The sequence below is a fragment of the Sinocyclocheilus rhinocerous genome, unplaced genomic scaffold (assembly GCF_001515625.1).
Source record: "Sinocyclocheilus rhinocerous isolate Xijiao unplaced genomic scaffold, SAMN03320098_v1.1 scaffold659, whole genome shotgun sequence".
Lineage (NCBI taxonomy): Eukaryota > Metazoa > Chordata > Actinopteri > Cypriniformes > Cyprinidae > Sinocyclocheilus > Sinocyclocheilus rhinocerous.
Window position 1 is genome coordinate 2,031,149 of NW_015652995.1, and position 13,200 is coordinate 2,044,348.

Genomic DNA, 13,200 nt, shown 5'->3' on the forward strand with positions numbered 1-13,200 from the left:
CAGCCGGCACGTGACGCGTCTTCTTCTTCTTGCTTTACTTATAAGTGCATTACCGCCACACTCCTAATTGAGATTGTAGATAGTGTCAATGGTCCATTTGAGAGATAGGTGGTGGTAATGCACTTATAAGTCTGCGATCTGCCGTAAATCAAAAAGAAGAAGAAGACGCGTCACGCACAGACTGTCAAGGACACGCTCAGGACAGTTCAGACATTGCAGTGCATCAGAGGTAAAAAAAACAATATAAATACTATTCAGTTTCTTGCATAGACCGATCGTTTCGTGTCTTTACACATCAATGTATCGTCACGAGCCGCAGGGTTTAATTTGGTTTTGTTTGTGTATGTTATTTTTGACTCTCAAAGCCGTGATTTCCATTCACTTCCATTATAAGACTGATAGACTGCAACGGTTTGAGTTAAAAATCTTCGTTTGTGTTCTACTGAAGAAACAAAGTCACCTACATCTTGGATGCCCTGGGGGTAAGCAGATAAACGTCAAATTTTCATTTTTGGGTGAACTATACCTTTAAAACATATGTGCCAAATTGTATGTGCCACATGTATCCATGTTGGTTTTTTGAAAAACATTTATGCTATAATGAATATCAAAACATTTTAGGATTTATGAATTACTGCATTTGTCCAGAACAAAATGTTTGTTTATTTATTTATTTTTTTTAATTGATTTGAACCGATTTTGCACCAAGAATCACCTGCTCTGTAATAAACAAAGCAAATATGTCTAATCTTATTTACATGTTTAACATTATGGATTCCAAGAAAATAATTGTTAAGGTTCATGTGTGAATACAGTTTGGTCTAAAGTTGGAATACCACTTGTTATAGAAAAATGAAGACAAAACATGCTGTCAAAGCTCCTGCTGGGATGAATTTTACACTAATAATTATATTTGTTATATATGTGTGTGTAATTCTTTTAATAATACATTTGTATAATTATAATTGTATAATTGTAATTATGCACTTGCTTTAGAGTACAGTGAGCTACTTTTGATTTAAATAATTTTTCTTTGTACTTCTCTCTCTTTGTATATAGGAAAGTCAGTAAAGACGACATTGTGATTCTTGATTCCTTGAATTATATTAAAGGTAAATCAGTGTTTGTTCTATTAAAATTAATACATCTGTGCCTTTGATATTCATATAAAGCTAGTTGTTTCATTTGTTTTGACCTTTAGAAATTATTGATCCTGTACAAGAGTACAACACATTTCTTAATGTTATATTGAGTGACATACAGACTTCAGCATTATAATAACAGAGCTTGGTCTAAAAAGCTGGTGTTGCATGCGGCACTCTTGATTTCAGTCTGGCATTAGATTAAGGACTAATTTTGTTTCATTTCTAGGCTACAGATATGAGCTGTTCTGTCTTATCAAACATACACAAACACCCCATTGCTTGGTATGTAAACTCCTAAAACTAATCTCAGACACATTTAAAACTTATTTTTGTATGCACTACTTAACGTAACTCTATAACTCCTGCAGGTGTACTGTTTGACGTCAACTGACGTGAGCTCAGAATGGAATAAAGGCAGAGAGGCTGATTCTCAGTACACACAGGAAATGTAAGCATTTGTTGCTTTGTTTCAGTGTAGTTACAGTGGGTATAGAAAAGAATCACCCCCCTTTAAAATAATCACATATTTTGCTTTTCAGTCTGAAATGAAGATGGACACCGTTTTTGTTTTATCTAGCTGTATTTACTCAGTGCAACTTATAACATCCAAGTGAAAGATATAACACCAATATGCCAGGGGAAAAAAAGAAAACAAGAGTTGGAAAAATGATCACCCCGTATTTTGTTGAACCACCTTTTGCTTTAATTTCAGTCTTTAGTCTGTTGGGATATGTCTCTACTAACTTTGCACATCTAGACTTTGCAATATTTGCCCACTCTTCTTTGCAGAACTCCTCAAGTTCAGTTAAATTTGATGGTGACTGTTTGCGGACTGCAGTCTTCAAGTCATTCCACAGATTTTCAATGGGGTTTAAGTCTGGGCTCTGACTAAGCAATGCAAGGACATTCACCTTTTTCTCCTTTAATCAATGTGTGCTCAGTTTTGTTGTGTGCTTTGGGTCATTGTCATACTGGAAGGTAAACCTTCTTCCCATTGACAACTTTCTGGCAGAGGGCAGCAGATTTTCCTCAAGAATTTGACGGTATTTTGCCCCATCCATGTTTCCTTCTATCCTGACAAGTACACCAGTCCCTGCTGCAGAGAAACACACCCATAACAGGATATGACCACCTCCATGCTTTACTGTAGGAATGCTGTTATTTGGATGGAGAGCTGTATTAGATTTCTGCCAGACATATTGTTTGGTATTGAGGCCAAATAATTCAGTTTTAGTCTCATCTGCCTCAGAATCTTCAAGGTGCGTTTTGGCAAAGCTCAGTCAAATACCTTCCACTTCTTAATAATAGTCCTTTTTACCTGTTGAAATACCCATAAAATGCAGTTTTACACTTGCCAAAAAGTGATTACAGACTCTACTTATTGAGTGAACTGTTCTTTCTGCGTCAAAATTACTTGATTTCATTCATGGTTGTTATATTTGATAGATTATAGCTCATTCAGTCCTTTTTACCTGTTGAAATACCTTTAAATGGCCAATAAAACCCATGAAATGCAGTTTTACACTTGCCAAAAAGTGATTACAGACGGCAGTCAGTTTTTGGCAGACGATCAATTTTATCGATATAACCAAAAAGGTCATAACCTTTTTTTTAAGGCTTCTGATTGACCAACATGGTTTTACGTTTTCATGTGGACCAGATTTTTTTTTTTAAACAGAGGAAAAACCGTTTACATGTGGACTAGGCCTCAGTTGCACTACCAAGGACTACCAAGCTAATCAAACTGACCACAGCTGATCACAGTTAAAAGTCAAATGGCTTTGTGTGCCATTGAGAAGGTGATTAGCTACAACTGATTGAGTTTACAAGTCATTTTTATGAAGGGGGTGATCCTTTTTCCAACTCGGTGATTCAGTTTAAAAAAAAATTTCTGACATGTTGGTGTTACAGTATATCATTCACTTGGATGTTATAAGTTGCACTGAGTAAATACAGCTGGATAAAACAAAAACTGTGTCCGTCTTCATTTCAGGCTGCAAAGCAACAACATTTGATTATTTTAAAGGGGGGTGATTCTTTTCTATACCCACTGTATATTAAAGGTATAGTTCACCCAAACATGAAAATTTGCTGAAAATATGTTCACCCTCATGTAGATGAATTTTTCTTCATCTGAACAAATTTGGAGAAATCTTATCATTTACAGCACTTGCTCACCAATGGATATCTTCTGCAGTGAATGGGTGCCATCAGAATGAGAGTTCAAACAGCTGATAAATCAGCTAAACTTTTTGATGATGGATTTGTCCGCGATCTTTGGGTTACAAGTCCGAATCTCTTAACCATTAGGCCACGACTGCTGGAACTCTCATTCTGATGGCACTCATTCACTGCAAATTTTTAGCAAATTTCCTTTTTGGTTAACTATTCCTCTAATTGTGTGTTTCAGATGTACATTTATCGTTCAAACATTTAGGTTCAGTAAGATTTTTTTTTTTTTTAAGAAAGTAATACTTTTATTTAGCAAAGTTACGTTAAATGAATCAAAAGCGTCTGGTATGTTACAAAAGATTTCTATTTTAAATGAATGCTGTTCAATGAACGTATTATTGTTTAAAAGAAAAAAAAGGCAACACAGCTGTTTTCAAAATTGATAATAATAAATGTTTCTTGATCAAATCTCACCAAATCGGCTGCTGAAAACTGATCTTATCCATTACAGAATCTTTTATTTATTTATTTTTTAAATATATTACAATAGAAAAGTTATTTTGAATTGTAATATTTCACAATATGTGAAAAATTCACAACGGTTTTTACTGCTTTTTAATTAATACATGCAGCCTTGTTTGAGTGTAAGAGACAAAATTAAAAAATCTTACTGGCCTCGAAACTTTTGAATGGTAGTGTGTTTTCAAAAAGTTAACATTATCAAATAAAGATTCTGAATATATTATCTAAATTTAACAATGTCTTCTGGTCTTTTAAACAACAGTCTTGATGCGCTAGTACTGCGTTTTGAAGCCCCTGATTCAAGGAATAGATGGGATAGTCCACTCTTTACTTTTCAGCAAGAGGACTCGCTTCCATTTGAAGCCATCTGCGATGCACTTTTCAAAAGAAAAGCACCACCACCTAATCAGTCCACGCAGAGCGTAAGAGTGCTAGGAATGCATTATGGATGAGTATATGGCAGCATTATGTACTTTTTATTGCCCTTGAATGGATATTAGAACCTGTTTCTCTTTGCCTTTTACAGCAACCGCTCTCATCCACAAACTTTCTGTACGAATTGGACAAAGTTACTCAAGATGTCCTAATGGTACGATTTCCATCACCTTTAGGTGTTCTGTTATAAAAATAGAAAGCATTCAAAGTCATTCTTTCTGTTTCATTGCCGACAGGTGAGCGTTTATAGTTTGCATTTGCATAGCAAGACCATTAGTATCAATAGTATGTGTCGTCATATGGGTTGTTTTATGTCTCAGGCTGTTCTTGAGTCACAGAAGACCAGCGTCCCTGGAGATCTCGTTTCCATTCCTGGAGCCACGGAAAAGATATCCTTTATTCTTGCATGTTTAGCATATCTTTAGCTTTGAATTACTTTCGTTTTCTTTCTTTTTTTTGTGGGAGGAAATGTAAAATTGTTGTCTTGCTTTTGCTAAGCCACCCGTCATAGCTATTTGATATTTTTCACTGTGACAACACAGAAATGCCCTGCTATACACAGGCAAAGCTTTAGAAAGGCTTACAACATGAAACCAGGATCAAGTCTGGAACTTTAATAAGCTCGACTGCAACTTCCTGACAGAAAGTTGATCCGTTTAATGTTAATTGAAGATGTGTTGTAGTAATAAGTTGGACCTATATGAATGTAATGAATACACAAACATCAAAGAATGTCATTTCTTTCTGATGCAATTGCAGTTTGGTGGCCGTCCGTAACTGCTTTAGCATTTAGACACGTAGAGAGATGGACCAGTGCAGGTGGCCCTTTGAAATAATACATCATTCATATGGGATATTATTAGAAATTTATTTATACTCGTTCTTTGTTGTCTTGCAGCTAGGTTTCCAGCATACGCTACCACTCAAAAGTTTAGGAAGTGGTTAGTGAGATTTTTTGTTATTGATGTCTATTATGCTCACCAAGGCTGCATTTAATTGACCAAAAATACAGTAAAACAGTGATATTGTGAAATGTTTAATAACTTTTTTTTTTTCAATATTTTTTTAAATGTAATTTTGTTCTTTGATGGCCAGTGCTGAGTAGTAACTGATTACATGTATTCAGGATTATGTAATTAGATTCCAAAAATTAAATACTTGTAATTAGATTATATTACATATTAATAAAATGCTCATAATTTAATTAATTATTAGCATTTCATCAACTCATGAACCCCAGTTTGGGAAACCCTGGCATAATGTAATGTTTAATACATTTCATGATGTTGATAACAAACAATGGAATATATTACAGAAATAAAGATTAGTCAGAATACATTACCTAATATGTGTAATCCCATAAATTACATTGCTAACTATAATTTTCGACATGGAAACTGTAATCAGTAATGAACTACAAGTTGTAAGTAATCTATCCAGCACTGGTGATGGCAAAGCTGAATGTTCAGCAGCCATTACTTCAGTGTCACATGATCCTTCAGAATACATTCTGATATACTGATTTGGTGCTTGAGAAACATTTCTTATTACCACAGTTAAAAATAGTTGTGCGGATTAATATTTTTGTGGTACTTTTACCACAAATACTTATGTACATTATTGTACCAGCCCAGTTTTCTTAACTTCTTCAATACATTGAACTCACAAGAAGTCTTAACATGGTGGAGTTGAGGAAACTCAGACGTCAGTTCATCAGTTACACCAAGATGCATCCGACAGAGAACATTGGACAGATTGCCAATATGTTTGTGCAGTATCTTAATAAGAGCATGCACTAACAGGTTTTTCTTTTTCTTTTTTGTAATTCTTAAGGTCATATTTATTGTTTTCAAGTTTCAAGCATTTTAACAATGTTTTGAGTGCAATAAAATTTGAACTCTTTTAATGTCTTTCTATATTTATTGATGTGTGTGAATCCAACTTTACTCAAACACCTTGACCGGTCACATTAGTGCCTTTTTTTTTTAGAGAGAGAGATTGTTCTTTTTTCCCCCCTCATTTTCCTCAGTAACAGGGAATAGGCTGGGAAGCGTTCAGCTGTAGTCTGGATGTTTGTCTTCAGTGGTTCACAGACCTTGAAATGAGCATAAGGTTTGATTGAAGTCATCAATGCGTACATACAGATGTTTTCATGCTTCAGACGTGAACAGGCTAATGAAATGAACCATAAAACTCAATGAGATGCTGACTATTAGTGTTTTTCATGCAAGTCTTTTGTTTATGCCTCTGGGCAAATGTAAACGTTTGGAGAGCCATATTGATTCTTCTGTTCGGGAGTCAGGCCAGCTGTTTATGTGCAAAATTATAATCGTATAATTTAATTTGAAGAAAGCATGCACTCCAATAGCTTCTGTCATGACTTCTCAGACTTGTTTGCATGGTGAATATAGCAACATACAGTGGTGTGAAAAAGTGTTGGCCCCCTTCCTGATTTATTACCTTCCCAGGAGTGGCCGGCCAACCAAAATTACCCCAATAGCACAGCGACGACTCATCCAAGAGGTCAGAAAAAACCCCACAACAACATCCAAAGAACTGCAGGCCTCACTTGCCCTGATCTTCCTGCTTTGGTACAACTAAATAAATCTAATTTAAAAAAAAATGCATTTGACTTTAACTTGTGGACTATATGTAAACTCTTGCTTAACATTTACAGTAAAGAGTCTGGTTCAGTGTTTGCTCTAAGCTGGTCCTACAGCGTGCTATCAGAGGTCCTCTGAAACCCTCCGCTTCCCCCAGCTCCACCTGTCTAGATCTGCTACAAAGATGTAAAAGCATTTATTCACATACAATATGTATGTTTTTTTTTCTACTAGCAAATAAAAAGAGAGGAGATGTATAGAAAGTGGGAACAGTTTACATGTTATGCTGAATATATGAAAAATCTATTTTATGTATGTCAAATGTATTTTATTTCAAATTCAATGTACTGTACACTGCAAGAAAAGAATTTTGTGAAATCATCTGAAAAGAAAATCTAAAAATGTGATTTGATGACAAACATGGTTAGGTACCTAGCCATGTATCATCTGATTGGCTGAAAATAAGGTCCTCTGGTATCTTTAGTTACTTTTTAGTCTTTAGTCTTTTTCTTTGCCACTGTTTTACATGTATTGGCGTATTTTTGCCGGTCGTTCCTGTATAGAAAAACAACATAATTAATAATAATAAATAATAAGTTCATATACAGTTCAGAGACGTAAAACCCATGATCAGGTCATAACCAAATTCGTTTAGAACACATGGGTCACCAATAGTTTACATGTGCAAAAAAAAAAAACCGACCATATTCTAGGTTTGTCAACAACTATTAGTTTAAGGTTAGATGTGACAGTGTACGTAAGGTATTGATCAAATAAAATTTATGACATGTTGCAACATACAGTATGTAACAGTAGAGTTAGAATAAATAAATAAAAAACTGAAACTTTACATAGATGTTAAATGTAACTATTATCAAAAACCTAACAAGGACCTTCTTCTGTGCAGAAGACAAAATAACAATTTCCATTGATCTTCCTGCTTTGGTACAACTAAATAAATCTAATTTTAAAAAAAATGCATTTGACTTTAACTTGTGGACTAAGCTAATGATTTATTAACGTAGTAGAATGAAGCAGGGTGAGGCTGAAAGCTGTCGAAGCGAAACGAGGCCGCTGAATGAGCGCGACACATGGCTTGAATGCAGCGGAGCTTTTATTATGCCACAGTCGACCGCTTCCGCTCCTTCCGGTCGTGCGTATGTGGGGTAAAGCAGCGCTGTTTTACCATACTAGATACATTTGAAAGTTCTGTTATAATGCTTCTCTGTGCGGTCTAATAAAACGCACAACATATTAAAGCATCTTTGGTGTTTTCCGGAAAATCGAGGGGTCATGACGTCATTGGCAGGCGACACAATGACACTATGGACACGCTCCGTGTCACTCATTAAAATTTCTTATTTCTCTGGATTTAAACATTCTTCGAAACATTTGGGATAATGTAAGTACACAAGTCAGCAAAATATATAACACTGTTCTAGTGGTTTTTGGATATTTTAATAAAAAAATCTTACATATTGTGCCTTTAATCACACCCCTTTTCTGTGATTAATCGCGATTAATCGCACACTTCATGAAATTAAACCAGGTTAAGCATCATGGTCTCAATGCTGGCTTGACCCAGATGCTCTGAGCTTCCTTCCGTATGGTTGTCAAGAAGGTTCTTCATGATGGCGATGGTCTGCTCCACAAACTGCGTGTTGGTCTCATTAATTGGCACCTAAACATATGAGCACAGAGGCATAAGTACCAATGACATTTGATGTAAGTGACATAAATATATATATATATATATATATATATATATATGAAGTAATAATAATGCAATATGTCAATTGTGATCTCTAGTGAATCTTCGTCAAACCTGAATTGTGTCTTCCTTGTTGCAGTTAAGGCAACCCACAGTGAACACAGAGTCCTTCAGTACCAGATCTACAGGCACAACTGCATTAAGGTCCAGATAGCCCAAAACATCACTGTAGTGGTGCAGCATACTGGGTCTGAAGGCAGCCCTGATCCCTGCTTGACATTTCTCACACTGAGCAGTACAGGTCAGACGCCCGGTCAGGGTCAGGTCAGAATCCACTTTACACCTACAAGGAAGGGCACATGGATACTTTGCACTTTTGACTGAGGGCATTTTGTGATAAATCAGTCATCTAAAGAAATAAAAGACTACGTTTGTACCAGGTATTGACATCAAACTTCCGATCATAAATCCATAGCTCTAAATACAGGTGCATTTAGAAACATTTAAAAAATGATCTGTGATCCAATCTTTTAAATGAAATTTGGAGATAGTGAGAAAACAGCCCAGTCTTTGGGATGTGTTGGAGTCGACTTTACACTGCTTGTCCAAAAAAAAGTTGCACACTCTATTGTGCATGCGTTGTGGCATTGTTTCGACAAATCACAGCATTTATTTCCATCAAGAGTTACATTAATTTTCGGCTGAGATCTTGTTTTGACAATGGGAAAGTCGAACCACTCTGTAAAGTCGACTCCAGCAAATCCTCAAGACTTTCAATAACATTCTGTTTATTATAAGCGCACACTGCAGTTATGTGGTCTGCTGCTTTAACTGCTCAAGCTCTTTAAAGCCAGGTGGATTCTGACTGTCAGTGTTTTTATTGTTCATTAGCTGGAAAAAAAACTTTGTGAAAGTGATTCCAATGATATCGTTCTTTTGTGCTTTTATAGTTGTGGTGTGGACTTCTCTATTTTTATAGAATTTAAACCTCATAGTTATAGTTATCGTCTTTGGTGTAAACGCGCCTTAAAACAGCAATCTGTCTTCACTACTTGTGATAGGATCATTGGAGATGGATGTAAATACCAGGTATAAAAAAAATACCAGAGTTCTAATCTCTGATTAATAATCATAATGAAGTGTTTTAGCTTGGTTTGAAAGCAGGACTGAAATTCACCTGTTGCACTTCAGAGACACTGAGATCTGTTTGGCCGCCACAGTAGCTATTTGTTCTCCCAGTCTCAGACCCAGCAGTTTGATTTCAGTGCCTCTCCTTCGCTCTCTTGTTTTTATGTTCTCCACATTTTGGCTGCCTTCCTCCCCATCACTACCGAGAGCAGTCTCATCCTCATCCTCCTTCTCTACTCCAGCTTCATCAAGCTCTTCCTCCTCCACCTCCTCCCCTGAAGCCACAGTGAGTGACACTATACGCTCAGGAGTGTCCGATTTCTTGGATGTGTTCTTAAAAACAGTGACCTTGAGTTGCTCATAGGGGACAAACTGTATTCCAGCCCTCTCTAGGTCAACATCTTTTTTCAACTGAGAAGAGAGATTCGAAAGTAATTAACACCACATCTAGTCCGTTCACTGCCCATCTGATGCATATTGTACACAAATCTTGGAAGACTTTCTCGATTGGACAAGCTCTAATCTGATTGGCTGATGTATATTTTCAGGTAAGTGCGAGTCTCACCTGCCTGGCTCCCTCAGTAAAGAGTTTCTCCATACTACGGTCCAGCCAGCGCAAGTACGGCCTGAAGAGCAGCTCGACTCTCCCCATCAGCTGATTAGTGGCATGTTTAGCCTTTAGCCATTCCTCTGAGGCCTTCTGCACATGTCTGCATTCACACAGCATAAAATAAATACACTTACTGATTTCAGTTGACATTTGCATGATGTGTATAACCAGCAACGGTTCTTCTCACCTCCCCATGACTGATGGTAATTCCTGGTCTTCAGGGACATCCACAGTGAAAACCTATGATACGGTAGCTTTCATTAGCAAAAACATAGCATACTGTATGTTTTAACATCAAATTTTGAAACATTTCAAACATGCACACCTCTTGAGGGTAACGCTCAGGAAAGCTGACCATGACGTCCACTTCATTAAGGTCAAATGGCTGCAAAATAGAAAAAATATTGCTGTCTATGAAACTACTGTAGTTCATGTCAAAACTTTTCATTAGATATGCTTTGCATTAAATTGTATCTGTACATGTAACTATAAGTCATCTATTTGTGATCTATAAATGTATATATGTAGTAACTCGCTTGCAACTGCTGATTATGAAAATGCACAAGAAGCTCTTTTGTTTCACATACGTAAAGTGGTACAAAATTCAAAGTAAAAGAAAAGTAAATAATAACTGACATTATCAGTATAGCTTTCTCAGTATATGAATTCAGCATAACTGTATCTAGCTTGCCAGCAAAAGTTTGGAATAATAAATTTTTTTAAAAATATATTTTGGAATGATTGCATTTAGGTTGCATTTATTTGATCAAAAATACAGTAAAAACTGTAATATTTCAAAATATCATTACAATTTAAAATAACTGTTTTATATGTAAATATATTTCAAAATGTATTTTTTTCTGTGATGGCAAATCTGAAAACTAACATTTTCAGTGATAACAACTGAAAATCTTTAAAAACGATTACGGTACATAAAACATCTTCTTTGATCTACTCATTCAGACTTTAATATTCAGTGCATTTGAATAAGTTATGCCAGGGGTCACTAAACTCGGTCCTGGAGGGCCGGTGTCCTGCAGAGTTTAGCTCCAACCCTAATTAAACACACCTAAACCAGCTAATTAAGCTCTTACTAAATATATTTGAAACGTCCAAGCAGGTGTGTTGAGGCAAGTTGGAGCTAAACTCTGCAGGACACCGGCCCTCCAGATCCGAGTTTAGAGACCTCTGAGTTATGCAAACAAGCATTACACGAAAGTAATCCATTCTTGATCTTCTTTCATTTAGTTTTGATCAATCAGCTGTACGATACTGATATTAAGGACTGGCAAACATGTCAGTGCTCCCTAATTCCTATTAACTTCCACTCTGTGGTCTATACCAGGGGTGTCCAATCTTGGAGGGCCAGTGTCTTGTACGGTTTAGCTCCAACCATCTCCAACACACTGCCTGAAGGTTTCTAGCGAGAAGACCTTGATTTGCTTGGTGTGTTTAATTAGGGTTTGAGATAAGCTCTGCAAGACAGTGGCACTCCAGGTACAGGTTTGGACACCCCTGGTCCATATAATAAGTGTTTACCCAGTCGGGGTCCGTGGCTTGAACAGTGACTCTGTAGTAGGTCAGCTGTCCATCTTCTCGTTCCTGCACAATGAGTTTGTCTTTTGGAAATCTCTTCGTGAGCTGAGCGATCTCAGTGGCTCTCAGCTGCTTGCAGACCTCGTCAGTGAGATCAGCCAGTTTGACCTGCTCTTGACTTTTAGCTGGCCGTGTGGCCGGAGCAGAAGGCCTGAAGCTGCTTCTCTTTTTCGGGCCGTGAGGCTGGTTCTCCATGGGCGAAAATGGCTGTGGATGCAAGAAGCGACACCGGTCCTCCATTGCACAAAACCCAGACAGGAAGTAGCGGCAGGGTCGCCTGGCTCTCTCTTGCTTCACAGGAACAGTTTTGTGGCTGGGTGGAGGCAGATGCTCCACTGTACCAGAGCGTCCGTTTTCACTCGACTGCTTCTGTGGGTCTGATGTGTGACCATCCAAATTTCCTTCTTTCTCATTGTGAGCTGTACCATTCTCTCCGTCCTTCTGTGCACTCGCAGCTCTTTGATGAAGAAAGCGGCATTTTTTCCCATAATAGCATTGCCTGCCCTGAGAGTAGAAGCGGCACAGTTGCTTCACCTGGCCGGCCTTCTGTGAAGTGTCCTTACTGCTAATCTCAGTATTTTGGCTTGAGTTGTCATTTTCAGTGTTAACTGACACGGATGAAGAGGCTGGTTCATCCTCAGGACCCAATGACTGTGAAATAAATAAAACAACATGAAAACGTCCGTTATATGACAATGTTCTCACATGAACAACATGCATTTTCAATGTGTGCTGCAGTGTTTTTTAAAGGGCTAGATTTTGTCATCATTTACAAACCCTCATGTGGTTCTAAACCTGTATGAATTTCTTTCATTTCTTTCTTTCCATTGACTTCCGTTGTAATTTTTCCATACTACTGAAGTCAATGGCTATCAGCAACTATTTGGTTACCAGCATTCTTCAAAATATCTTCTTATGTGTTTAAATCCTAACAGTGAATAAATTAATGAGGCCCTTGAAACTTAAAACCATGTGTCCTCAGGGGCGTTTCCTCTGAGGAGGCAAGGGAGGCAGTGTCTCCTCAAAATATTGGATGAGAAAAAAATTTGTAGTAGAAAAATAAAACAACACCAATATTACAAAATATAACATTAAAAAGTGTATAAATCACTGTCCAACAGCGACACCAGCAGGTAAACTTACAGCGGGAGTCTGCGTCTCTCTCGCCTCCCCTGAGCCCATTGAGTTTTAACAGACCCCCTAAAGCGTGCCGTGAGTTTGCTGGAGGGTAATTGAGAATGAATGGGGGAAAGTCACGTGAGAGGAGGCAATGCCTGA

General features: G+C 37.3%; 2 protein-coding genes across 2 annotated transcripts in view; one reads left to right on the forward strand and one right to left on the reverse strand.

The window, feature by feature from the left end:
• The window catches only part of LOC107715238 (protein KTI12 homolog), an 8,819-nt gene extending 2,718 nt beyond the window's left edge, over positions 1–6,101 (forward strand). Inside the window, exons 3-9 of the mRNA XM_016521319.1 lie at positions 1,060–1,112; positions 1,372–1,427; positions 1,514–1,593; positions 4,102–4,261; positions 4,366–4,428; positions 4,595–4,663; positions 5,930–6,101. Of these exons, the coding sequence (XP_016376805.1) occupies positions 1,060–1,112; positions 1,372–1,427; positions 1,514–1,593; positions 4,102–4,261; positions 4,366–4,428; positions 4,595–4,663; positions 5,930–6,073 (625 nt within the window). The 3' untranslated portion in view covers positions 6,074–6,101. The remainder of the gene's footprint in view (positions 1–1,059; positions 1,113–1,371; positions 1,428–1,513; positions 1,594–4,101; positions 4,262–4,365; positions 4,429–4,594; positions 4,664–5,929) is intronic.
• Positions 6,102–8,417: 2,316 nt separating this feature from the next.
• LOC107715195 (uncharacterized) overlaps positions 8,418–13,200 on the reverse strand; it is an 11,252-nt gene continuing 6,469 nt past the window's right edge. The window contains exons 3-8 of the mRNA XM_016521252.1: positions 10,652–10,711; positions 10,514–10,566; positions 10,282–10,426; positions 9,766–10,127; positions 8,703–8,931; positions 8,418–8,558 (exon numbers count right to left, since the gene is read on the reverse strand). Coding sequence (XP_016376738.1) covers positions 8,418–8,558; positions 8,703–8,931; positions 9,766–10,127; positions 10,282–10,426; positions 10,514–10,566; positions 10,652–10,711 — 990 coding nt within the window. The remainder of the gene's footprint in view (positions 8,559–8,702; positions 8,932–9,765; positions 10,128–10,281; positions 10,427–10,513; positions 10,567–10,651; positions 10,712–13,200) is intronic.